Raw genomic sequence first — 26,623 nt, 5'->3', positions numbered from 1 at the left:
TTTTATTAATTCACCTATACAACATACAAAAAAATCTGAATCAAATCAATTTCAATGCAAAAAATTGATGGTTTTGCGTCAAAAAGTGCAAGGTGGATCGTATTGACGTCATTTTAATTCATTCCAGTCCTCATCAGACGTTGAATATTTTATTTTTGAAGTTTTTTGATTTTTCTGAGCTTTGTTCGATCAAATAGAAATGTCGTGATAAGGCCACATAGAGAAGTTTGCCATATTGGAAGATTTTCTTGAGATGTTTGCCCTTATTGGAACATCAAGTAAGGGCAAATGCTTTTTCTTTTAATGAATTTTCAAATAAAATTTTTTGTAATTAAAGAAAATAAAATTTTCCGAGTATTTCATTGAAAAATTTCCCAGATAACAGGTTGGAAGAAATGTAATAAAGTAAAAGAAAATATTCTTTAAAAATGTTTCATTTTGAAGGTTTAATAAGCAAAAAAATTGTCGAGACAGAGAAAATGAAATAAAAATTATGCTTATGCTGGAAATATTGACTCACCTAATGTTGAATTTTTAATATTTCTTTTCCCTATCAACAGCTGTTCGCCTCACAATGTTGATTGCAGTCTTTCAACAAATTTTCTTTTTCACTTCCACAGCAGTTTTTATTTTCATCACTCACGCACACAATGAGGCCTAGGAAAATTTATTTGGGCTTTTCCAAGACAATTTCTTTTTTTTTTCTTTCTTGTTTCAATATAGATGAAGAGGTTTGATAGACAGCAGAGAGCACACAACAAATTTCGGTCACCTTTTCTTCTGTGCGTTGTTGTCCATCACGAACACATGAAGGTCCAGCCGAAAAAGAGAGAAAGAAAAAAAGAGATTTTTAAATGATTTTTTAATAATTACTTTTACTTTTCAGCAAAAATATCCCACTCTCGTGTGCGAGAGAAAGAGAGCGTGAGGAAATTGAGTGAGAGAAAAAAATGTTGAATGGTGTTGTAAGAGTCAGGTGAGGAGGTGTCTCTGTATTTGTTGACGACGCCACTTTACATTTTATTTACACAGTGGCGGAAACATTGGCAGGGACATGTTGACAAACATTTATTTATCTGTACAAGAAGGAAGTGGCAGTTCATCAACTTTTGGTGTAGTAGATGGATTCAAAGAACGCACACGGGCACTTCCTCAAGTGTCAGCATATTTTTCCTACCAAAATATTTCCCTCAAAATCCGGAGGAAGTTTCTTCAAATAAAAGTTTTATGTTGAAAATTTTTCATTTGTTTAAAGAAAAATTATGAAATAAAAATCTCATTTCCTTTTACGAACATTAAGCTAGTGGCACAGAATAGAAGGAAATGAAGTGTTAAGTAAATAATCTAAAACTATAAACTTTAGAGCAGCTTTTGGAGACTTTTGAGTTGATATTAGCTCAAAGATGAAAATGAAGAACATACTTCTTGGAAAAGTTTAGATTAATCAAACAAAATGAAGACGTTACGCTACATTTAATACAAGAAATTTTACCTATATTATCTACTAATTAGTCTCTCTTTTTTTACTTTCAGTTTTATTCTATTTTAATTATAGAATAAAACTTTCAAAAAAAGAATTTTTAGTTTAAAACTAAATTTTAAGTTAAACTCCATGTTTATTCTATTAGAATTGATTTGATAGAGATTCAACTAGAGACTTAGAAACTTTCTGTTTCTTGTTTGGCAGTTTCTTTCCATATTTTGATTTAGAATTAAAAACTTTTTAAATAAAGAGTTCTATTTTTGTCAAAAAAATAAAATTTATTTCTTTTCTTAAAAATTAATTTCTGAATTAAAAAATTGAAAAAAAAACTAAGACTAAAAAGCTAAAAAATCATACAATTCTAAAATATAAAAACAATAGTCTAGATATTTCAAATCTAAATCAAATTTCTTTAGGTTTTACTCCAATCATTTCTTACTCAATTATTGTCTTTACAAATACTTTAATTTTTTTTTACAATTTTGTATTTGATCTTTAAACTCGTTAACACACATTCCGTTTTTGAAAAAAAACTGATATTTTGTTCTTGTAAGGCAGGAAGATCATTTATTTTCTACAGAATCAACTACAATATTGCACAGAAAAATTGAAAAATATTTGATTTTTTTTAAAGAAATGATTGAAATTAATATTTGCTTTGATTGCAAAAAATCTACCATACCGATTTTGACAATTTGTAAAAATTATATTCTAAGAAAGAATGGATTAACTTCCTTTGGGTTATTAGAATATTTTGAAAAAACTTTTCTTGAAGATATCTTACAAATTGAATGTACTTAAAAATTCCTAGTTAGTCTTAAGGGGTGTTTAACTGCCGAATATTTTAAATTTAGTAGAAAAATTTGAATATGCTAAAATTAGAATAAGTGTTTTCATCTTAAAATTAGTACTGTTTAGACTTGAATTAGGTACTGTTTAGTTTTCAATTTAGTACTTTTTCAGGACTAAAAAGTAAAAAATGTTTTTTTTTTTAAATTCCTTTTCGCGAATCATCCGAATTTTTTCGATGATCGGAATATTTTTATTCAGATAAACACTCCTTTGTTAATTACCAAAACTATCCTCCTCTAAACCGTTTATTTGGATGAAATTATTTTGATCTTCGGAAATATTCGGAAAATTTACCAAGGAAACTCAAATATAAATCTAAGCCTGAAAATGTTAAAATCAGGCATAAAAACACTTAAATCAAGCCAAAAAGTAGTAAATTCATTCCAAAAAAAAAGACTAAATTCAAGCCGATAAATATTTGATTCTTAGTCCCAAAAGTACACTGATTGAAGAACCAAACTTTTTTTTTTTTTTTTTTTTTTTTAACGACCCATATGGCATACTTTATTTCCTATCCACATGTACATAGGGATATTTAAAAGAACTCACACATAACAACACTTCAATACAGCACATAAGACAGTCCACCTTTGCTTCCTGCCATACAATTCACCTCCCAGAACACTACACTCTGGATCCAGCCTCCCATCTAGACGAGAGGTCAGTGGCACAGAACCAAACTTAAAAAGAAATATATATCATTAAGGACCAAAAAAAGGACTAAATTCAACCTAGAAAGTAGTAAATTAATGCTAAAAACGTGGTAAATAGAACCCAAAAAAAAGACTGAATTTAAACCAAAAAGTCCTAAATACGTTTTTGGGTTTCTTTTTCGGTTTTAGGTCGTTCGGTTTTTAGCAAAAGATGTTCAAGTGAAGAGAAATACTTAGATCTTCTGGAAATATTCAGATGATTCAATAACTATCACTTCTGAACGTTTTTCTTTCCAATCAGTCAAGTAACTAGAATATAAATATTTTTAATCTCCCTTATATCTACAACAACAGCGGCATTGTTGTCAACATCTTTTAAACGTGCTAAATTTTCGTACAATGCTCAAAACTCGGTTAAATAAATTCATACAAAATTAACCTTCATAAGTAGCCCCGTGTGACGGTACAAGAAAACTTTAATTTTAACATAACTTCGTGCAAAAAAAAACCTGAATTAAATGATGTGTTAACGAGTAAAGTAAATAACCTTGTTGCAAAGCTCGCGCGATATAGTTTCAACCTATATATTGTGAATTTGTATGGTAAGAATTTTTGTTTATATTGCCCGTCACATCACTTTCAGATGGCATTGCGCATACAAAACTTGTTATATGCTATGTGGATGACATGCCATAAAAAGGCAAATATGTTGAGCCACAATTGTACCCTTAATGCCGATTTTTTAAACCATTCTGACGCCCCATGAATCTCCCAATGGGGGAAGATTTCAATTTTATTGCTCTCTACGCTGAAAATTCCAACATTTTGCTATGTTGGAAAAAAACTATTTTTTGGGCAATCAATTTACACTGTTTTAGTGCTTCGGCTGTTGGTGGAAAAAAAAGTAAAAGTCATTTTATAACTGTCCTACTTTTTTACACAAAAATAAATATCACGCAATGACTTTTATTATTCTCTTCGGATATATATGTATTTTTTACAAGATGGACAGGGCTAAGTTCTTTGGGGTTTTGTTGGAAATTTTGTAGTTTTTTTTGCGAGGGGGTGGTACAACATGGGACGTTGCATTTAGTACAGCAAAAGTAAGAGGTTTTCTAACCTCAACCTCAGAATAATTTTAAAAAGACATGTGTAGTCCCAATTTTCTCAGGATCGGCTTAGAATTTTATTCTGATTAATTTCCCGTTGAAATTGAGGTCATACAGGTTGAGGAAAATTATCACATTCCCCGATTCATTTTCCCATTAATTTTTTTCTGAGAATTTGAATAAAATTGAACAAATGGCCCCACGGGTGGCCACAAAAATAATTTTAGGTTGACAAAATTTATGTTTTCTTTGACTTTTTTTTAAAGAATTTATGCTCTAGTGTTATGCATTAAGAATGTAAGGAAAATCAATTTAAGCCTGGAAAACATCTTAATTTTCAGGAAAATGCCCCAAAAATTCATCAGGAAATTAATCAGGATCAAATTCTTAGCAGATCCTAAAAAAATTGGGACTACATGTATCCTAGTTTCATTATTTTGAGGTCAAACGCCAGATTCATCGCACTAATTATATTGTCTCAAGAAATATTCTGTGCAGTGTTTACCCAATAGATTTGCTTGCAAAGGAGCGCGAGAAGCAAAAAAAATCAGTCAAACGTCAAATTTTTCTTCACTCATACAGTGACAGGTCGAATGAGAAAATTATAAGTCAGCCCGATATGGAGGCGCCTGGTGGTGCGAGTGAGAAAGCACCAAAGATTGCCAATATATAATTTCGTGTAGTCTCACCCGAAGTAATTTTACTGTCTAAATTGCTATTTTATTGGCACTTTTTCCGCTGTGGTGTGGTCGATTAAAAAGGCATCGCTTTTTTCTCCTGAGGCCTCCCCCCAGCCTCACATCGTCTGCAATTAATCACGAGATTTTTTCCCACCTCTCCATTTCACCGATGTTTTGAAACAAAAACAAATTTCCTGGCTCTTGTTTTTTTTCTACTATTTTATTTTATTTCGACCTCATCCACAACGACCCAAACGATGGGTACAATCTTGTGGTCATCGCGAGGTTAGAAAGTTTCGTTCGATATGGGCATATATATGCGAGCTTTTATATACATATGTACGTACTACATATAAATGCATTTTCCCATGGTTTTCGTAACATTTTTGCGTCTTTTCCACAACGTCTTGACACACAAAACTTGGCCTTCTTTTTTTCCTTCTTTTTCTTCCACACCAAGTGCTTTGTTGTGCAACGATCTCACTGCGAAACCTTCCTCCAAAAAGAGGGTTGTTTCGTCTTTTGGCCAACATTACCAATGTTTCTTAAGTCTTCGTAACAATTTCTGGTTTCTTGCGGTTTTTTCGAGATCTTAAAGCAAAGAAAAAACCTTTCCTTTCTTTTAGTGGCGCCTCTGATGGAGACACAGAATTTTGCACATAACAAACTATGTGCAAGTGAGATGAATATCTATTGAGACTACCACCCCCGAGGAAAATTTTCCATCCCTTCACTCAATTTCCCCACATAAAACTTAACAAACATTTTCACTTACATTTCTCACACCTCATTCACTGACATCGCGGAAACTGCACAAGATGCGGAAACCATCGCGGAATTCTTTTTAAAAAAAAAGCGAGAGGGCGTCACACCAAAAATTTTCGCAAAAGGGTCGAAAGCGAGAGAGAGAGAGAAAGGACGAAGAAGGGTGTTTTTTTCCTATTGTAATTTTTTCTTGTAGTTTAAATAACACACAAAAAAAGATCAAGAGTAGAAACCACCAAAGTCCATTATCTACACAAATTGTGGTCACTACTTTAGCACATCGCGGGAGTCCGAAGCTTTGGGAGTTTTGGGCCAACAGGCACACGCCCGAAAAAATTTTTCCCTCAAAATCTCGTGTTACAAAAGTTGAGACATTCTCTCACCACCACCACTACTGCTAAAATGGCAATGTGACAGATATGTTGGGTGATTTTTGCTTATACTTCGGCTGCTTATTCGCTAAATTCATCGACTATGCTCTAGTACTACCATTTTGGGGGACATTCGATGAAGTTTTCAATTCGATTTCGATGAAAATCTATCATATTGACTGTTTATAATTAAAATATTCTCAACTTGGAGACTAGACCTTAGTTAGAACTTGAAAATTAGTAGTTATTTTTCAGTTATGCTAAAAAGATAGAAAACCTTTCGTGATAGATTTATAAGTTAATGGGTTTCCCGCTCTCAATTCTCCCACCATGTTGGCTGCCCTGCTATATGCCAATATCAGTGTGACAGACAGCAGTGGCAACCCCATAAATCCGCAGTTGTCATTTCTTGCACAAAGCTGCCTGAAGTATCAAAACAAAACCTTTCTCTTCAGTACACTGCTCGAAATCAAAACAGAAAACTAAAGATTGAAATTCTCAGAAAGAAGCAAGTTAGGGTATCAAGGAGAACAAGGAACGGAGATAATTTTCTTGAGCAAAAGACTATGGCGAAAGAACATAACAAAGCGTGAGGAAAATTTGCAAGTCCTATATTTCCTGAAGATTATCATCCTTCTGTGACACTGAAACACCTCCTGATGAAACGCACTACTGAACTATACTAATTGAAATTAACAGCTAAGAAGAAAAGTCAGTGGAAACGCTGCAACTCATAAGGTTTGAGTGGCGAATGAAACATGCCTAGAAAGACTAGCAAAAGACTATGGGTGAAATTCACTATGTCAGACAGACTTAAGATTCCTTAAGAAAGACTTAAGTTTTCTTAAGAATTTCTTAAGTTTCCATTAGATTTCTTGAGATTCTTTAAGAAAAAAATTAAGATTTCACAAGAAACTTTTAAGAATTTAAAGTATTCTTAAGGAAAACTTAAGATTACTTAAGTCAGGCTGAATCGAAAATTGAATTGATTGCTTTCAGACATTAGCATTCTTAAAAATCATAAAAAATGCACTTTACTCGATTTTCTTAAGAAATCTTAAGTTTCCCTTAAGAAAATTTAGGAATCTTAAATATTTCTTAAGTTTTAAGCTTATTCTTAAAGAAACTTAAGAAAACTTATGAAAACTTAAGGCATTCTTAAGAAAGCTTAAAGAATTTTCAGAAAACTTTAAGAATCTTAGGAAAACTTAAGTACGTCTGACTAGTGAATTTCACCCTATGTTTCGTAGAAGATATTATAGACAGTAGTGTACGCAGTTCTAGTAGCTCAGAGTGTCGCAATGACAAGGAAAAAAAGTGACTACAGTCATAACCTGTTTTATCATCTCTCGGTTAAACTTTTCTAATGCATTAAAAGTAATGAGAGAAGAGTTTAACCGAGAGATGATTAAGCAGGGATGACTGTATCAAAAAATTCGTGATAAAGAAATTAGCAATGGAGAGCTCATGAGGGGCTGTGAAGATCGACGCAGCAGCTAAATGTCTTCCACCGCAGAACGTGACAGCCGTCAGACAATTCCTTGGTCTCACTGGCTACTTCCGGAGATTTGTGAAGGATTACTCGATCATCTCCCAGCCATTGAAAATGCTATTGAAGGAAAAGACGCCGTGGCAATGGGGAATTCAGCAGGATGTCTAAGGCATCAAGCTGAATAAGCCTGTCTCTAAAGAAAAAAAATATACTAAAGAGTCACGGATCATCCTCATTCGGTTAATTAGCTACGACCTTTAAATAAAATATATGATTCTGGCTGAATTTGAAAGTTTCGATGTTGCATTGGAAGAGCTGTGGGTGGATACACTGAAGAACCAGCATCGGTCGTTCTAGCTACATTTCCGCCCTCCTACGCCAATCGTGCATCTAAATTAAATATCGAAGACTACATTGTAAAAACGGCTAAGTCGGTTCTGAGCTCATACAAAGTTAGCCGGTTTTACAATGTAGCCCTTGACATTCAATCCATAAAATTTTCTCTTCTAAACAAAAAATTTACCTAAAGGGCGTCTCCCATCAATTATTTTAAGTGAAATATTTAAAGGACTTCATAAAGAATAAATTCACTGGTGGTGGTAAGATCTTAGGTAGTAAGATATGAGGGGACAAAAGAGGACATCAAGCGTCCCAAAAATTCGTCCTTTCCTAGAGGGCTCGTTCTAATAATTCTTATGATTGTATCTCCTTAAGGTAATTTGAAATGAAGAACATTTTTTGGCAAGAAGCTTAATCACTTTTTAACCCAGTAATACCCAAAAGATAAAAATAAACGAATTTAAGGTGAACTGAATTCTCAAAGTACTTTCTTTACAATCATGGCTGAGAATACAGCAACAGAGCCTTCCAAGACCCATTAAAGCTTCGCCACAACAATATATATTATAGAGCAAAAGAAACCAGAAAATAAAAAAAAAATTATTAAATGTTTAACAAATAGTAATTAATAGCAAACAGAAATGCTTTAAGCCTCATAAGTAAATAAGCATGTTAAAGTGGTTGAAGCTAATATTGAACCATGCCAACAAATAACAGTGTACCCCAACGGCTCGTATTCAAACAGACCTATAAACGTCACATTTTTGCAGTAACTTCAGTTGGGCAACGAAAATTTGTGATTCTTCTGTAACATTTTGGGAAAAAGGGAAAGAATTTTTTGTTGAGAAATCCTCAACAACTCCACTCCACATATCCCATTTACACTCCACTCCTTAGGCTACAATTCCATTGCAAAATGCTCTGAGATCGGACACCCCGTTTTGGGTTGCAAAAGTGACGATGAATCTTCAGTCACTCATAAAGGATTTCAATCCAAGGTGAATAGAGTTTTTTACATTTAACTTTCGTTACATCCTAAATGTTGACCTCATTTCTCATGTACTTGCAGCAAGTTCATCGTCCACAGTAGTTTATTTCTCTTCACGATCCTCTTCTGTTTGCGAATCGATGGATTTATTGGTAAGGCAACAACAGCATTGCTCTGGCAACGACCCTTCCGGAAGTTTTTTAATTTTTTTTTGTTTGAATTTGTTCCAAATTTTCCAGACTGGCCCTATTGGGCAATCTTCAGTCCACTTTGGTTCTGGAAGGCAGTTGCAACACTCGGAGCCACTGTTGGGGCTATTGTGTGGTGCAGGTATCCGCACTATCGTGTCGAAGGTGATTCCTATGCCCACTTCAAAGCAATGCTGATCTCATTGTCGCTGCATCTGATGCTTTTGATGTTTGAACTTTTGTCTTGCGATCAACTGAGCTCTGGGAATCACCTGTGGGTACTTGTCTTCATTCCCCTCATCTTCGGCAGCGTAGCAAGTGTTGGAGCCTGCGTTTGGGCTGTGAAGCACGACAGATCCTTCGAAGTATGTTTCATTTTTTTTTAACGATTTCTAATTTAATTTTTTGAGGAGAACTATTGAAGCTTTTGCTTCTGTTTTATGTATAGAAGATTTGGGTAAGTTGTAGAACTTCAGAGCTTTGTAATCCGATAAAGAACTAACATCAGCTGGAATTCAATTTCTATACAGAGCCTTTTAAATTAAGGACTCTACTATAGGAATCGTTGACTTCCTGAAACGGAACATGATCTTCCTGTAAGGCAACCGGCTTGCCTCAAGACTGCAGTCTAGTAGTCTCCTTTGACTACAGACTTTCTAATTCGGGTGGGAGAAAAAACTCTCCTAGATCTTACTTCTAAAAGATATTAGAAGTTTATCTAATCAGAAAGCTGTAAGGTTCGAGGACTTTACTAGTCTTGCTTAGGTTGACCTCTAGACTAAAGATAGCTCCTGACTAGCAGCTTTAAGATAAATGAACATACCAGCTGTACAGTCAATAATGACAGTGTAAAGCCTTCAATACAGCTTAGAACATCTAGTTGACAATTGGATGAGTTCGGTTGTTCAGAATGTTCTTGTCATTCAAAATGAAAGAGCAAGCAGTATACAAAAAAAAATTTGAATTAAAACGAATGTTTAGATAGTTTCTTTAACTAAACAAAGAAGACATAAATGAGGATATAAATTAACAACCTTTAGCTCCTATTAATCAAGGCAAGTCCATTAGAGGTCAAAAAGACAACTACAAAGTATAGGGTTATCTTCAACTGATCTACAGAAACTTCAGCTAGGATACTGATACAACTTCTTTAAGGACAAAAAAGAAATGAGATCTTTAAACTTAAACGTATCAGGATAACTAAAAATAAATAAAGAAAACATAAAAGGGATTGAAAGACAATTTAGAGAAAATGATCAGGAGTCTACTAAATTTAAAAGGATCAAAGTAAAGTTTAGAAAACAAAATCAGTGCAGTTTAAGTAAAAAAAAAGTATCCTGTTATGCTTGACGACGAACTAAGTTTTGGGAATTAATGGATCGTTCTTCAGGATCAAATTATTTGGCCAGTCCTTGTACCCGAGGAAGGAGACAAGTATCTCCGAAACGTGGCAATTAAAAGTCAAGGAATCTGAAATGTTAAATCCCGTTTTTTGTAGTTTTAAGGAAGGAAGCTTATGTATTCAAGATTTTAAATGAATATCCTTTTTCCTTGCAGTTGGAGCTCTTTTTGGCTGTTAATACGCTCCAATTTGTGTTTCTGCCACTTAAATTGGACGACTTCGTGGGATGGCGATGGGAGATTGTCTTCATTCCATTTTGGATTGTCCTCTGTTTGAGTCTCATTGGTGTCCTGTACAATATTATATTCTGCGGTATCCTCCTGAGGACACCCGAAGTGTCGGCTGAACAGAAACGTTCAGCTGTCAATTCCGCCATTGGGAATACATTGTGCGTTGTATGTATCCTGGCATTCCAGGTGTTAATTGCCGATAAACTCGATGGTGATCTCGAATGGCCACTAATTGCTGTGGCTGGTCCCCTTCTCATGGCTCTCTTCATACTCATCCTCCTGAGTTTTAGTGCAAAAGGCGGGAATAAGTGGTGGTTTGGCATTCGCAAAAACTTCAGTCAGTTCATCCTAAGCTCCTTGCCATGCTTACAGGAGTACGGGAACATCGCGTATCACATGGACAGTGGGCAGAACGTTCCTCTGGACACGACAAATAGCGTTCAAGTGGACCATTTGTACGGGAAGAAGGCGCAGAAGATTCAAAATAAGAACGATCACCACAAACCCGTTGTACCCATCATCAATATCGATATTCCCGATTAAAGAATATCACGTAAATGAGGCTCCTTCTCCCTTCCCTCATTCCTGCTTCATCCTGCAAATTAACTCGTCGCCTTCCCCTTGAATGTAAAAAACAGCGACTCCCAGGAATGAGTTTGAAATATCAGAATTCTTCAGCACGTAAGGACAATGTTTTCACAAAAAAATGCTAAATAAATATATTTTTTAGAGATTTGTAAATAACAAAAAAAAATAATTTTTTTGCAACAATTCGAGCGCGAATTGTGACGCAGTTGATTCTTTAACTAAAACAAAAACACGATATATAATGTTAAAGATAAGATTATAACAAGAGAAATGTATATTAGTTGATCGCCAAAATATTTTATACATGATTATAGTCATAGCATACAGATTTAGAACAAATTAAATCAATATTTTAATCATATTTCTAAATGTGTTTTATTTTAAACGGATTATTCTGTGTTGAGTTGTGAAGAGTGGGGCAAAAAGAGTCACTCAAGAGTTTAGGGAAAGAGCTCAAAATATCACATTTTCCAGCAAGATAATCTCAATTTGCACTATGTCGCTGGAAAATATGATATATTGAGCTTTTTTTAAACTCTTCGGTAACTCTTGTTGCCCCACTATCCCCTACACATTGCTATGTGAACAATGGCGTATATGGACTAACATTTTAAATGTGAACGCTCGATTTCCAGGCTCTGTCGTATTCAACGATGCAAATGCTACAGTTAAATTATCCAAGAAGTTGGCTCCTAGCTGACAGCGCATATGATGCGTCAAATAATTTCACAATGGTCCCAAATAGGAATCCGAAAAATGATTCGCAAGAATATTTTAATCTCATTCATGCGAAAACTCGTAACGTAGTTGAAAGGTGCATTGGTATTTGGAAAAGCACCTGGAGATCAATAGCAAACAGCCGTGCATTAAAATACGATCACGAATCGGCCGTTAATATTGTTGCGACAACGCCTGAAATACCCCTAAAAATCCACCAAAAAGATAAATTAATTTTTATTAAATTCCGCCGTCCTATTTCTTATGGTCCTATCAGTAGAGATGTCGTTGATCATGGTCACTTGTAAAGCGTCTTCCCGTGAGATTCGGGACAGAGCCGGAAATGCGGCTGTTTCAATAGTTTTTATAGATTTTTTAAATTAATTTTTGATTCTGAGAGCGTATTATGTAACTCTCCGAGTGCTGGGTGGCTGTATAGTTCTTATGGCCCTCCCAGCACTCGGAGAGTTACATAATACGGGCCCTGGAATCAAGATTCTCCAAGAAATCAACAAAGCAATTCAAACCAACGAAAACAGTCAGCAACGAGTGGCCGCGCGGTTGAAGCGCCATAGGGAAAACTCTACTCACCAAGAGGAATATTCTCTCCGGAACAAGTGCGTCGTGAAGCCCATGAACCCAACATTGTTAACTCCCCCGAAGAGACAAAATAAACTGAATTTTTGAATTTTTAAATCTAACCACATTCTTTCATTGATTCCTCCAAACGACTGGGAGTCATGGCAGAATCCACACCAGAGCAGTTCGCGGCAGAGAGACCCTCCGCAACAATATAATATACGCGGCGGCAGTTTGCCATAATATTCTTCTAAGAAACACGCAGGTTCAAATTGAAAAGCAACACGAGGGCTACATTGTAAAAACGCCTAAGTCGGCTCGGAGCCCATACAAAGTTAGCCGACTTAGGCGTTTTTACAATGTAGCCCTCAAACAGTTCATCTATCGCGATATAGGAACCATCAACAGATCAATGAGTCCAGGGAATACCTCGCACACTTCGCACAATTGTCTGCTGTTTAATTTTTAGCTCTTAAAACCTAGAGTTTTTTAGAGCTTTAATTTGATCAAAATCGGTCAATCTCTTCACGAGCAATGATCGATTTTCTATGAAAAATTGTAGTGCCCATATTGACCATATTGGCTTGATAGTTTTAGTTCATTTTTTTCTTACTTATTTCACTTATTTCACGATTGTAACCTTCTATATATTAACATTATTGTTTAGTAATAAAAAATTTAGGTCTAAGGTCGCTGACTTGCCTTACATTATAGTACGTAAGTATTCCAGCTGTAGCATACAAATAAAAAAGTTTATTTTACAATATTTTAAATATTTACCTAAAATAAATACAAAACTATAAAAAAATAATAACAAGAATTAACCAAAAGGGTGTTTATTTGAGTGAAAGTATTCGGATCTTTAGATATGTTCAAATAATTGAACAAAAACTTGAGCTTAAAAGGATATATGTAAAAATAGCTTCAAAAATTTATTCGATTTTTAACATTTTTAATCATAAAAAGTCTCATTCTTTTTTTCAGTGTAATTTTGTAACATTGGAAAAAAATTCCCATGAAACTATTTTTAATTAAAATTCGATGGAAACAAGATCAGGGTCAAACAGGAACACTTGTTCAAATACAGGGAGCTGCTACCTGAAGGTTCTTTGAAGAATGTCAATTTTTTGGGTTTTAAAAGAGTAAGAATTGTCGGAGAAGGCATCAGTTAGCAACTCAAACTAAAAGTTGATAAAGCAAAATGCGTTTCTTCGTCGCCACTATCTCAACCGTTGTAGTTCTTGCTGCTCTGACCTATGGTAAGATCACTCCTTTCACTCTCAATTAAAACTTCTTCAATCTTACTAAGAACGTTGATGTTTTGCCTTTTGCAGGATTTGCAGTTGAGCCAATTACGAGCGTATCCAATGCTGCTGAAACTGCTGTCCCAAGTGGCACGGAATTGTCAGTAATTGTGAACGGTTTAAGAGACATTTACCAGTTCATCCTTACTGAACTCCGATTGTTATCTTCGATTAAATATCTTTTGATACAGTTCCTTAAACAAATATTCTTCGCTTATATCGGCTCCAACAGCGATACTCTGCAATCCCTCATCGATCTCATTGAAAAAATCATCATGGACACCATTACGACACACATTTGAATCTAACTTGCTCCACAATGAATGATCTGAAGTTGTACCTCAAGGCCGACCTCTTTGCAACATCTATGTATCCTTTCATTATAATGGGAACTAGCTTGAGATTTTTTTAATCCTTTTTTTATGTTTAAAAGGTAATTGATTCCTGCTAAAAAAAAATATCAAGAGGGAATTCAAAAAAAAAATGCTCATTAAAGTTAGGCAAAAAGTTGTTATCTATTTTAGCATCCCTTGTGGCAGTTTTTGGAATTTGCTATTTTCTTAACATAAGGCATTTGACAGATTCTTCAAGAAAATAAAAAGATGGATTATCGGTCGTTTTTAGGATAATTATTTTTAATTATTTGCCGACGTTTTGGACTGTATGAGTCCTTCCTCAGACGGATGACAGATCCATTGACAGATTCTAACACATCTTCTTGAAACCCTTCATTTGAGTCTAATTTAATCAAAATCGGTCAGGCCGTTTTCGAGTTATGGTCGATTTTCGATGAAAAATTGTGGCGGTCATATTGAGTAAACGGCTAGACCGATTTTCGAAAATGAGGCATCGTTGGAAAGGTCTAGATGGCCCCTACAATATATCAAAATTTCAGACTTTTAGCTATAATACGGGCTGAGATATAGGCAAAACAAAATTTGGATATTATTCAAAATGTCGGTCACGGAGTTGCGGGAGTCTTGAAATACAAAATTTTTCCACACAACCGGCCGGCTGGAAAATCATTTTTGCGGTGGTGTTTTTTTTATTTTTGGGACCTTAATTTGTGCTTATACCGAGTTTGAGCTGAATATGACTACTTTCGATAAAATTTCGAAAGTTCTTGTAGACAAAATTATTATAGACACAATTTTGCTAGAAAAATTATGACTGGCAAAATTTTGTCAATAATTCTGGGCTTAGATCAAACGTCCTATGCTGACTTAATGAAAAGCAATTTTCCAGAAAAAAATTTCACATTTATAACCTACGTCGGTTAAAAAAACATTTAACAAATTCTTCTCCATTTAATGCACAGCACTGATTTTTAAAGATTGATCAATAATGGATAAATTATTGTTTATCAATCAGATTGATCAATAATTGCTCATTTTTGTGTACTTTAATTGACTCAATATTGAGTAGCGTTTGTTTACTGAGTAGCAATGAAAGGTCCACCTTCGTTAATTATTTTTCTTTTTTTTTTAAATTCATTTTTAAGAAGTGACACAAACTCATTAGGCTATAAAGGTATGAGAAATTCTATTTTGCTTAAAGCTAATTTTGCTCTGGTTTGTATTTTATATATAATTATAATTATATTGTCTCATCTGAGTTGATATAGCTACGGTCGAATGATTTTCCTGCTGCATTTTCTCTGTGTGTGGAAGATTGAAGTGAAAATTTTAAAGTTCCACCAAAAGGGGGTGTTGCAATCAAATTAAATCTCGTTAATTCTGATGGTATTAAATTATAAACTTTTGGGTCTTCCGCAGAGCCAAAATTTGAATATTGCATGCAACGCTCCTCCCTCCCATCCTTCGTACTCTTCATGCCTATCGCAAACTGCGACAGTTTAATATTTATATTCGGAATTTTGGACTAATATTTAACGAGAGATATTCGAATATTGGATTAAAACATGCTACGCGAGACCATTCAGTCACACCGCATTCATTTCAATTAGGAGACCACGTTGCCTAAATTCTCATGGCCCAGGAATAGTCATACAGAGCGTTTGATGTCACGTCCACATAGTTTGTGAAACATTGAACTTTTATGCTTTTTATGCAACAATAAATCTCCTTTTAAAAGAAGGTCAATATAGTTGTTTGGAGCCATCAGGAGTCTTCGGAAAATTCCTCAGAGAATCACAAGAAAATGCAGTTTGATGCGTTTTCTTGGACAAAGATAGCGCAAAAAAATGAGATGAAAAGTTTGTAATTACAGTGAATGAAGGAAGATGTTGAGGGAAAAAAAAACAGCCACAATCACGATGACACAGTTTCCGCCCCCGTGGGGACCAAAAGGAATATAAATTCAATGCAGTGTGTGAATGTTACTGAAAACTTTCCTTTCCCTCCTCCCCTTTCCTTTGCAGGGGCGAATCTTTGCCAAAATGTATTTCATTCCTCTGTGGCTCCTCCGTTGTGGCTTCTTGTGGGGGTGGGCGCGAATGGTGCGCTACATTTGTGCCATGGCGTACAATATTTACGACTCTAGGTGGATTGGAATTAATTCCATTGAATTCAATACGCGGTGCATGGATTCAGCATATGCATAGTGCACCCCCAACCCCACCAAAAGCTCCATTGAGAGCACCCTCGACTGCTGGGAAGGCAATGACTTCCAACCTTCTGCACAGGTTGCATTGATAGAAATGTTGAATGGGGAAGATTTCAATGAAATATTGGCGCGAGAAGTGAGAAAAAGAGCTCACAGGTAATTCAATTAACAGTGTTGTTGTGTCTTTCATTGCAAAATCGAACACTAAAGAACTTCTCCTGAATGGCGCGCATTTTGTCCCAGGATAATGGAAAGTGGAATTTCCTTCACGGGAAAATAATATGAAAGCTCGATAATTAAAATCTCCAACAAAAGCCAATTTCTTCGTCTTAAGAAAAAAGAGATATCGAAAAGGATTTTTAAGGGATAAAGGCCATTTAAGAATCATCAAAAAGAAAACAAAAACTAATAAGAAAGAATTAGAACCGACGACCAAAAATAAAATATTGCTCTTGAAACAATTTATTTTAAAAAGTATGATCATACAAAGTAACAAAGATTAGAAAGGCAATATGCGCATATCACAAAGAGGTTCAGCGTCCAGGTACAGCGTCAAACAGGTACTTCAGATCATCGTCTTGACTGATCGATCAGCTTAGCCTGAGGTGACTCCAGTAACTTGGCCAACAGCACTGTTCACTCCATCAACGATTCCATTGGCGAGATTGGTGAGCGCAGCGGGGATTTGAGTGCCCAGGCTGACCAGAGTGTTGATAACAGTCTGGAGGGTGCTCTGCAGGGCAGAAGACACCTGTCCAACGATGTTGGAAACAACACTGATAATCTGACCAACACCATTGAGGACGATGGTGACGAGCTCGCCAGCAAGACCAACAACGGTCAGAAGAATGGTTCCAACGGCCGTAACGACGACTGAGACGGCATTTCCGAGGCTGGTCAGAGCTTGGGTCAGAGTTGCGGCCAAGGTGCTAACCAGGCCAGTTACGGTATTCCCAAGACCTCCGAGGATTCCTCCAAGGATGCCAGTGCCGGTTTGGGCGACAGCTCCGGCGGTATTGGTGGCGGTGGCAACTGGATCAGCTGGAGATCCTGCAAAAGGCGAAACATCAAAGATCTCAGTTAGATCCTGAAGAATAAAAGAGAGAAGGATTGGTCTTACCATAGGTGAGAGCCGCAACGAATACGACGATGGAGAGGGTGGCGACGAAGAAACGCATTTTGCTTTATCAACTTTTGGTTCGAGTTGCTAAACTGATGCCTTCTCCAACATTTCTGGGCCTTTTTATACTCTAAAATTCTTTAATTTGATGACGAAAAAGTCGGAGAAGCCAAAGAAGCCTTCAGGAAGCTCGTGTAGCTGAACAAATGCTTCTGTTTTGCCACGAGGCCACGAGACATCTTCAGATCATCTTGTTTTGATCGATCGCAAGATATTTTAAAAGTAATTTCCTCATTCTGTATGATCTGGATTAATCTTAATTCATTTTGAATCATCTTGAGGCAAGTAAATAAACAATTTCTTTCCATAATAGAACAAGAAATTAAACTATCTAAGATTATCTCATACATTTAAAAGCTTTTTTTTTTTAAAGTTCTTATGCCAATTGAATAAATAATGGCTGTGTAATGTGGACATGTGTCAAAGCAGCTGATATTTCCTTATATGAATTGACTACTTTGATATATCAACAATAGATTTTCTTAATACTTTATTTTCATTCATTACTTCTTTTCAAAAAAAGTTCTTTGTTTAGCTAAAGTTTAGATAAAATAAATAATTTGACACTTAACCGGATCAAAAAAAAAGAACTTCGGTGTTGCCCTCCTGTATGATACAAAAGAAGCTGAAAAGTAAATATTTTCTTCTCAATCAACAACTATTTCAACATTTTTTTCAATATTTATCCTAAAAAGAAAAAAAATATACGTATTTATGATCAAAATATCTATTTAACGATGCACGAGTTCTGGAGATGTGCTCGTGGGCGTATTGACAAACACAAAGTTTATCCAACTACACGAGCTTCATGTAACGCTTCTTCTCAGCCTTCTTCAGCTTTTCTTATCTTGGAATATCTTTAGAGAATTAAGATATCTCAGTAAAAAATATTCTTGAAATATTTTTTGAATCTAAACGTTTTTCCTTCACTTGTCTCCCTGCTAATGAGCATGTCTTACAAAATGTGGATAAGTTTGCGGAAAAAACTCACCACTAATGCAGCCAATGAGGAAAATATATAAAACTTCAGCAGAGGCAGGACGATAAAATCGAATTTCAACTTTTACACGAAGAAGAACTGTGTCGAACACATCTTTGTGGTTGCTCTGTGAAGAAAAGCAAGTTAACACGCTCAAGCGATTCTCCTTTTGACTCCCTCCCATTGGGGCAAACGCCTTCATATACGGATTACAATGGTGCTAAGGGAGCTCCCTTTCGCTGGAGTATCATCCTACCAAACTCTGTGAAAATGTATGGAACGGAATATCAGGGGGAATACATCTGGTGAATTTTTATACTTAAATTCTCATTTGAAAGTTTTAGAGAAAAAGAATAATTTTGAAACTACGATTGACAATTTATTTGTAAAATTCTAACGGTATGACATTGTTTTCTCACATTTGATGTTTCTTTTCTAATATTTTTGCTCAAGTTTGACATTTCGTATCTATCATTTGACATTTAGTTTCTGAGGAAGAGGATTTCTTTCAAATTTCAATATTTACTTTTTTATGATTGACGTTTTATTTTTTTCTTAATTGTGACGTTCAATTTCTAACGGTTTAGTAGATTGTAGATGTAGCATTTCACTTTTTTTTCAAATGTTTGACGTTTACTTTTTTTTGTTTAATGTTTCTTTTCTAAAGTCCTTAATTAAACTTTTTTTTATATATAAAATCTCTTGTAGAACGTTTGATATTTCCTTTTATATCTATGGTTTGACATTCCTTTTCTAACGTTAAACGTTAAAAGGTTTTTTTCTTTTATTTAACGTTTTTTTAACGTTTTACAATTTCAATCTTTTGTACGGTTTTCTCAACCTTATTGTTTTATTGCAATTTTTGACGTTCCCTTTTATATTGGTTTGTTCAATATTTATCCGGATTTCTAACCCAACATTTTTATCATTACATTTAATGGGAATGAATGAGACAGAAAATCAAAATTGTACTGAATTTATGTGAATATTGAATTTGTAGAAAAATTGTATGGTGTGTAAAAATCTGAATGGAATGTGAATAAACAATTATTATTTATATTATTATATTTTAGGTTAGAAATCCAGAAAAATATTGGACAAACAAATAAATTTGAAAACTATTTCTTTTCTTACGTTAGACGTTTCTTTGTATGCTTTTTTCTTTAAACTAAAACACTTCATATCAATCGTTTGATATTTCTTTTCTTCTTTTTAATTTTTCTTTTTCGTTTCAAAATTCCTTTTTAAATTTATTTTGTAATTTTCATACTGAGCACAATATTGTTTGACATTTAATTTAAAAACTTCAATTTTTAATTGTTTTCACACCAAAATACCCTCTCTGGACTATCCAACTGAAGCCTTAGTTAATTTAAAGAAAATAATATAAAAGAAAGCCCCCAAAGTAATTTCCTTCTGCCAGTCATAGTTTTACTGCCTGATACAAGCCCCCTATTTTGAGAGCTTCTCTGCTCGTCAGTTGAGCGAAAGTGGAGAAGAACTTCCCTTCAATTACACGAAAATCTCTCCCCAAGTCATTTATCCGGAGGCAATCCATTATACAGTTTTCATTACCTCGTTCTAATCATGTGGACTACATACATTGGAGCGCACCCCACTCCCCCTTTTCGCAAGCACCCGCCCAAGGATACGTGTGTGGGGAAATGAAAGAAGCTTTAAGCTCCCTCCGTTCGACTTACACGAGATTCCATCCTGTGTGCTTTTGAGTGGTGTCGTAAGCTGGGATGCTCGTGGCTGAATGTCCTTAGCACTCCTTCCTTACTCTTCTCTCGCATTTTTTTCCTCTTCCTTCGTCCTCCTTACGTGGTGGGTGACACGAACAATTTTATTGATGAATACACCTTCAGAGTCAACACACTTCAAGTCTTTCTGTGAGGAATATCCTCCACAAACTATGGGACGAAGGAGGGGCGGTGGGAATGAATGAATAGCACACCGTGTGGTGGGCAGCTCTATTAGGAAGTGAGAAAATTCGTGTCTTCTCATCCGGAAAAAAAGGGAAGAAGAGTCCAAAGGAGCGCTCAGTGGAAAAGGTTCCTTAAAAAGGGATTTTCATAGCAAAACATTCCATTGCGGGTTGAGTTGTTCAATCGGAACTGCATTACACAATATGCTGACAGATAGTTTCGTGTACCTCCTTGCAATTCTAAAGGGTCAGCATTTTCTTCTTTGTTCAATTAGGTATCCATGTAGAGCTCCAGACTCACTGTGTTATAACGAAAAGACGTTGACAGGCAATTCATTCATGTTGAAAAACATAATATTGTGTTTTTAGTTTTTTCTTTTAAGTCAGGCCTAAGTTTTCTTAAACCAGGCTCTTTAGTTCCTTCAAGGATGCAAAGATACCTAGTCTTTTCAGGCTATACTCAAGATTCTCTAAATCAGGCTTGTGATTTTTAGGCCTGGCCTAAGTTTTAAATGTTAGGCCTAAGTTTTTAAAGTTAGGCCTAAGTGTTTAAAGCAAGGTTTTTATTCTAAGTTTAATATTCTAGGTTTAAATTTATTAAGATAGGCTTCAGTTTTCTTAAGTTTGGCCTAAAATTTTTAAGTTTGTCCGAAGTTTTTTTATCCTAAAAAAACCTTTAAAATCTAAGCTAAAAACTTAAATCTGTATTAAAAATAGATTAAGTCGGACTTAGTAGTGAATTTGACTTTTCTCTCAGAGAACATTTCTTAGTCATAAAGTATTCTTTATCTTTTTCTACGTAATTTATGTATTCCTTATTTCGAAAAACAATAAAATTAATTTTAAATTCTGGAAAATATTACAATTTCACGTTTATTCCAGAGTACGACTCAATGGACGTGAAAGGGTTAAAATTAAAAATTATTTTCTAAGGTGGCCATGTCACAAAAATAAAGTTTTTTTTGCATTCCGAGGGACATGCAGCGAGATTTGAAAAAGTTTATTTCTCAAAACATATTCTTATCCGTATAATGTATGATCGTCAATGCTCATGAATAATGCATCCCTCACCGACTTCTCCCCTCTGTCCTGTCCCCCTCACCCACCCCCTTCGCATTACATATAAACAAAGAGAATGTCACTTTTCCGTGCGATATGGTGACATTATTGGAATTATTGAAGATGAAGAAGTTTATGGAAATACTTTTCTTTCTCTATGCCTAAATGTCTCCTCGAGGGCGCTTTTCCGAAAAGAAAAACTTTTGCAACAAGAAATCACATGGTGTCCTTATAAATTTTAATATTCCCTGCATCTTGGTCCCCGGCCATCCGAGAGACATTGAAGAGGGATAGAGATGCCTTAAGATGAACACATTTCTGAATACAAATTATATACATTACATAGTAAAAATTATATAAGGGGGTTATAATGTGAAAAATATAATGTCTCAGGGATTCGCTATATGTATGCAAACCCTCTAGTATTTTGCTATCAACCACAGAGAATTTGCAATCCATATTATTGTGACAGATGACCAACAAATATTGGCTACTTTAGCAGCTCCTTTACATAACATAAATAAAATATCCTTTTTAAATTCTTTGTATTTTTATTGAAATTCCATCGTGACCTTCGTACATTTCGTGTTAAATTCAGAAACAAGAATTTGAAATGAATACTACATTAGGAATATTTTATTCATTTTAAATATAAATAGTTTAAGTATAAAAAGAAAAATAATCAGAAGAATCTGTCTGAATTACTTTTAACAAAATAAAAACTATTGATAAATCTGTTTCGAAATATCTCTGAATTATTTTGGAACAAATTATACGTCACTATGTTTCTTCCTCGAGCTTCCTTTAAGAAGTTCTTACCCATTTTTATTGAAAATCACAGCTCAACTCACTAATGTCAGCCGAAACATGGAATTTCAAAACAAATCTTAGATACATATCAATCAACGCATCCGAATGAGTAAAATATACAAGAAATGCTCTTCAAAATATTTAATTTAAAAGTATGATCATACAAAGTAACAAAGATTAGAAAGGCAATATGCGCATATCACAAAGAGGTTCAGCGTCAAGGTACAGCGTCAAACAGGTACTTCAGATCATCGTCTTGACTGATCAATCAGTTTAGCCTGAGGCGGCTCCAGTAACTTGGCCAACAGCACTGTTCACTCCATCAACGATTCCATTGGCGAGATTGGTGAGCGCAGCGGGGATTTGAGTGCCCAGGCTGACCAGAGTGTTGATCACAGTCTGGAGGGTGCTCTGCAGGGCAGAAGACACCTGTCCAACAATGTTTGTAACAACACTGATAATCTGACCAACACCATTGAGGACGATGGTGACGAGTTCGCCAGCAAGACCAACAACGGTCAGAAGAATGGTTCCAACGGCCGTAACGACGACTGAGACGGCATTTCCGAGGCTGGTCAGAGCTTGGGTCAGAGTTGCGGCCAAGGTGCTAACCAGGCCAGTTACGGTATTCCCGAGACCTCCGAGGAGTCCTCCAAGGATGCCAGTGCCAGTTTGGGCGACAGCTCCAGCGGTATTGGTGGCGGTCGCAACTGGATCAGCTGGGGATCCTGCAAAAGACACAACATCATCGATTTATGTTAGATTCTGAAGAATAAAAGAGAGAAGGATTGGTCTTACCATAGGTGAGAGCCGCAACAACGACGACGATTGAGAGGGTGGCGACGAAGAAACGCATTTTGCTTTATCAACTTTTGGTTCGAGTTGCTAAACTGATGCCTCCTCCAACATTTCTGGGTCTTTTTATACTCGAAAAACTACTAATTTTGGTGACGAAAAAGTCGGAGAAGTCAAAGAAGGAGTCTTTAGGAAGCTCGTGTGGCTGAACAAATGCTCCTGTTTGGTCACGAGGCCATGAGGCTCTTTTTTGAAGATTTTGTTAAATCCACAAAAATAACAATTTCACTTCACGTGGAGAAATATTAAACTTGAGCACAAAAATATTTATTTCTCTGATGATATATGTGCCAAGACGTAACTGATCAGACCAACTGAACAAATATTATCTCTGAGAGATATCTACCATTTTCATATTAATTTTTCGAGTATTATAATTATGAATGAAGTGTACCCATTTAACAAGAAAGAAAGGCATGAGAAGTAATAATTTAAATTATTCATATAATATTTTTCTTTTAATTTTGGATCTATTGTTTGAACAACTTAATCTGTCTATATGGGAAATATTTAGCTCGTGAATTTTTCTCACACGTGAATACACGAAATCTTCAAAACATTGCTGTTAGACCAATAAGCTCGTGGCCTCGTGTCCAAACAGGAGCATTTGCACAATCACACGAGCTTCCTGAAGGCTTCTTTGGTTCTCTGACTTATTCGTCATCAAAATAACAAGATATTTTGGGTATAAAAAGACCCAGAAATGTTGGAGAAGACATCAGTTTAGCAACTCGAACTAAAAGTTAATAAAGCAAAATGCGTTTCTTCGTCGCCACCCTCTCCATCGTCGTCGTTGTTGCGGCTCTCACTTATGGTAAGACCAACCCTTTTCTTTTTAATTCTTCAGAATCTAACTGAGATCTTTGATGTTTTTCGCCTTTTGTAGGATCTCCAGCTGATCCAGTTGCGACCGCCACCAATACTGCCGGAGCTGTCACCCAAACCGGCACTGGCATCCTTGGAGGAATCCTCGGAGGTCTTGGGAATACCGTAACTGGCCTGGTTAGCACCTTGGCTGCAACTCTGACCCAAGCTCTGACCAGCCTCGGAAATGCCGTCTCAGTCGTCGTTACGGCCGTTGGAACCATTCTTCTGACCGTTGTTGGTCTTGCTGGCGAACTCGTCACCATCGTCCTCAATGGTGTTGGTCAGATCATCAGTGTTGTTACAAACATCGTTGGACAGGTGTCTTCTGCCCTGCAGAGCACCCTCCAGACTGTGATCAACACTCTGGTCAGCCTGGGCACTCAAATCCCCGCTGCGCTCAACAATCTCGCCAATGGAATCGTCGATGGAGTGAACAGCGTTGTTGGCCAAGTTACTGGAGCCGCCTCAGGCTAGACTGATCGATCAGTCAAGACGATGATCTGAAGTACCTGTTTGACGCTGTACCTGGACGCTGAACCTCTTTGTGATATGCGCATATTGCCTTTCTAATATTTGTTACTTTGTATGATCATACTTTTAAATTAAATGTTTTCAAGAGCATTTTATTGTATTTTACTTCGTTCTGCTTTGCGTTGATTTATTATATTTGGCGCATATTGAATAGATTATAAGGTTGATATTGGTCAATATTAGAGTTCTACAGAAGCCATTTGACAAAAATGTAAGGAAATCATAAAAAAATTGATAATAAAAAATTATTTTATAAAATGAATTTTATGGTGCTATGCAGGAAAAGAATGTCAAGAACAAATGATCATGACATTTTTTCCTGACATTTTTTTTGTCATTCCCTCTCACTTCCACTAATGTATTTCCCTATCTTTCGTCTTTCTCTGACACATAATACCGACATTTTTTTTTCATGGCATGCCTTTTTTCTTGTGCACATGTTTTTCATGAATTTTCTCAGCATTTGGGGATATTTTCCTCAAAGAAAAGTGGAAAATGCTTAGCTAAAGAGTCCACAGTCCCAGGAAAGCAGTGAAAAGTGGAAATTTATGGTCATTTAGCGGTCAAATATGTGAAAATGCGCGAAGTGAAAAATCAAAACATTCTTTCCCTGACCAATTTTTACGAGATATTTTTCTGTATTTTCACGACACAAATCACTTCCTGCAGGATTTTTGGACCTTCCCACAGGTCATCTGCAACACAGAAGGTCTGTGTGGGGTCAGGGAAATGCTTCCTGGGTGGTGGAATTCCACCTGAACGCGGAAAAAATTGGTCCGGGAATGAATGTTTTGCTGTCGAAACTTCACTGATTTCACTTATTTGGCCGATAAATACCCACGATTTTCCACTTTTCACACTTTCACAGGCACTAAGAACACTTCCACAAGCCGCTTTTCACTTTTCACGAGATGAAATACCACAATTCACAAAGAAAATTGCAGAAAACCAAGAAATATGTTGACTACGCAAGAGCTGGAAAAAGAATGTCAGAAAAAAAACATCTTCCTGCGACATGCGTCAGAAAAAGACGAAAGATAGGGAAATACATTAGTGGGAGTGAGAGGGAATGACAAAAAAAAATGTCAGGAAAAAATGTCATGATCATTTTTTCTCGACATGAGAAACGTGAATAGACCCATTATTGATTTTTTAACTTGTAAGACCTCATTTCAGATCGAATAATTTTCAAATTATACCCAGTAATTTTCAGATAATTTTAATTATTCCTAAATTATTGCACACAGCGTACTAAAATTCCTATTAAAATCCAATTCATTTGAATTTTTATGAAAATTATATTTTTTTGCTATTATCATGCACTTATAATCAACAAAGAAAATTTTCCGGGAAAATCTGGATAGTTATAAACTTTCAAAGCTTCCGAATAAAATTTTTACAACTCATATCCTTTGTAATAAAAAAAATGCTTGTCAATCATTGAGGATGCTTTTGTGATGTTTTTTTTCTGTGAAGAGATTGCTTTTCTCTTAATTTCACGTCCTTTCCAGAAAAAAAAGATACACGAGGCAACGAGTTTAATATACGGCGAAAAGCAAATATTTACCCACCGTGTTGACGTTGTTTTATTCCCTGAACTCAAAATAATCCAAAACGTGAGGAGAAAAAAGTCCTTGGTCTGTGATACATATAACTTTTTTCCCATTCATGCAAAGGACTTTTTTTCGATGAGGAAAAAGGTAATATATAGAGTAATTAACAAGCTGCTTTTTTGTGATGCATTTTCACAAAATTGGCTTAAAAATAAATAAAAAAAGGAAAGTTTTAAATTTCAATTTTGCCTCCCGCGCAGTCAATTGAGTGGTGCGGTGAGAGGAGAGTCCACTGAATTGGAGAAAAGTGGATTTGCCGTGGAAGGAAAGGAAGAGGTTGTGTGTAGAGAGAGGGACTTACTAAACAGAAAAAGCACAAACAGGAGCAACTTCCGAGAGTGCAACTCTTAAACAACAATAAAAATAAACATTTCACCCAAGCGTGGTAGTAAACAAGAGCTTAACATTGTTGCAAGATGGTACAATGTACACAACAATAACATACTCCACTCTCCATCTAAAACTTTTAGTCATTGAGATAGTGTGGAGAGGTGAAA

General features: G+C 35.6%; 3 protein-coding genes across 3 annotated transcripts in view; 2 read left to right on the top strand and 1 right to left on the bottom strand.

The window, feature by feature from the left end:
• The window catches only part of LOC129794957 (furin-like protease 2), a 97,524-nt gene extending 91,572 nt beyond the window's left edge, over nt 1-5,952 (bottom strand). Inside the window, exons 1-2 of the mRNA XM_055835897.1 lie at nt 5,553-5,952; nt 521-780 (exon numbers count right to left, since the gene is read on the bottom strand). The gene's annotated coding sequence lies outside the window, so the exon portion shown is untranslated. The remainder of the gene's footprint in view (nt 1-520; nt 781-5,552) is intronic.
• Nucleotides 5,953-8,505: 2,553 nt separating this feature from the next.
• LOC129794956 (transmembrane protein 185B) lies at nt 8,506-11,501 on the top strand. Its single transcript, XM_055835896.1, has 4 exons — nt 8,506-8,742; nt 8,814-8,884; nt 8,972-9,285; nt 10,478-11,501. The coding sequence occupies exons 1-4, from the start codon at nt 8,705-8,707 to the stop codon at nt 11,093-11,095; spliced, it is 1,041 nt and encodes a 346-aa protein (XP_055691871.1). The 5' UTR covers nt 8,506-8,704; the 3' UTR covers nt 11,096-11,501.
• A 12,330-nt stretch (nt 11,502-23,831) lies between these two features.
• Nucleotides 23,832-24,603, top strand: LOC129794955 (uncharacterized). Its single transcript, XM_055835895.1, has 2 exons — nt 23,832-23,929; nt 24,002-24,603. The coding sequence occupies exons 1-2, from the start codon at nt 23,872-23,874 to the stop codon at nt 24,454-24,456; spliced, it is 513 nt and encodes a 170-aa protein (XP_055691870.1). The 5' UTR covers nt 23,832-23,871; the 3' UTR covers nt 24,457-24,603.
• The last annotated feature ends 2,020 nt before the right edge of the window (nt 24,604-26,623 follow it).

Source organism: Lutzomyia longipalpis, chromosome 4, assembly GCF_024334085.1.
Source record: "Lutzomyia longipalpis isolate SR_M1_2022 chromosome 4, ASM2433408v1".
Classification (NCBI taxonomy): domain Eukaryota; kingdom Metazoa; phylum Arthropoda; class Insecta; order Diptera; family Psychodidae; genus Lutzomyia; species Lutzomyia longipalpis.
The sequence above is the reverse complement of the archived record's forward strand: the minus strand, read 5'-3'. Positions and strand labels throughout refer to the sequence as shown.

What these genes read in the sequence shown, in the direction of transcription:
- LOC129794955 (XM_055835895.1), top strand. Translation starts at nt 23,872, where the DNA reads ATGCGTTTCTTCGTCGCCACCCTCTCCATCGTCGTCGTTGTTGCGGCT. An exon ending in TGTTGCGGCTCTCACTTATG is followed by an intron (nt 23,930 to 24,001) that starts GTAAGACCAACC and finishes CGCCTTTTGTAG; the next exon opens with GATCTCCAGCTGATCCAGTT.
- LOC129794956 (XM_055835896.1), top strand. Translation starts at nt 8,705, where the DNA reads ATGAATCTTCAGTCACTCATAAAGGATTTCAATCCAAG. An exon ending in GCGAATCGATGGATTTATTG is followed by an intron (nt 8,885 to 8,971) that starts GTAAGGCAACAA and finishes CAAATTTTCCAG; the next exon opens with ACTGGCCCTATTGGGCAATC. An exon ending in AGCACGACAGATCCTTCGAA is followed by an intron (nt 9,286 to 10,477) that starts GTATGTTTCATT and finishes TTTTCCTTGCAG; the next exon opens with TTGGAGCTCTTTTTGGCTGT.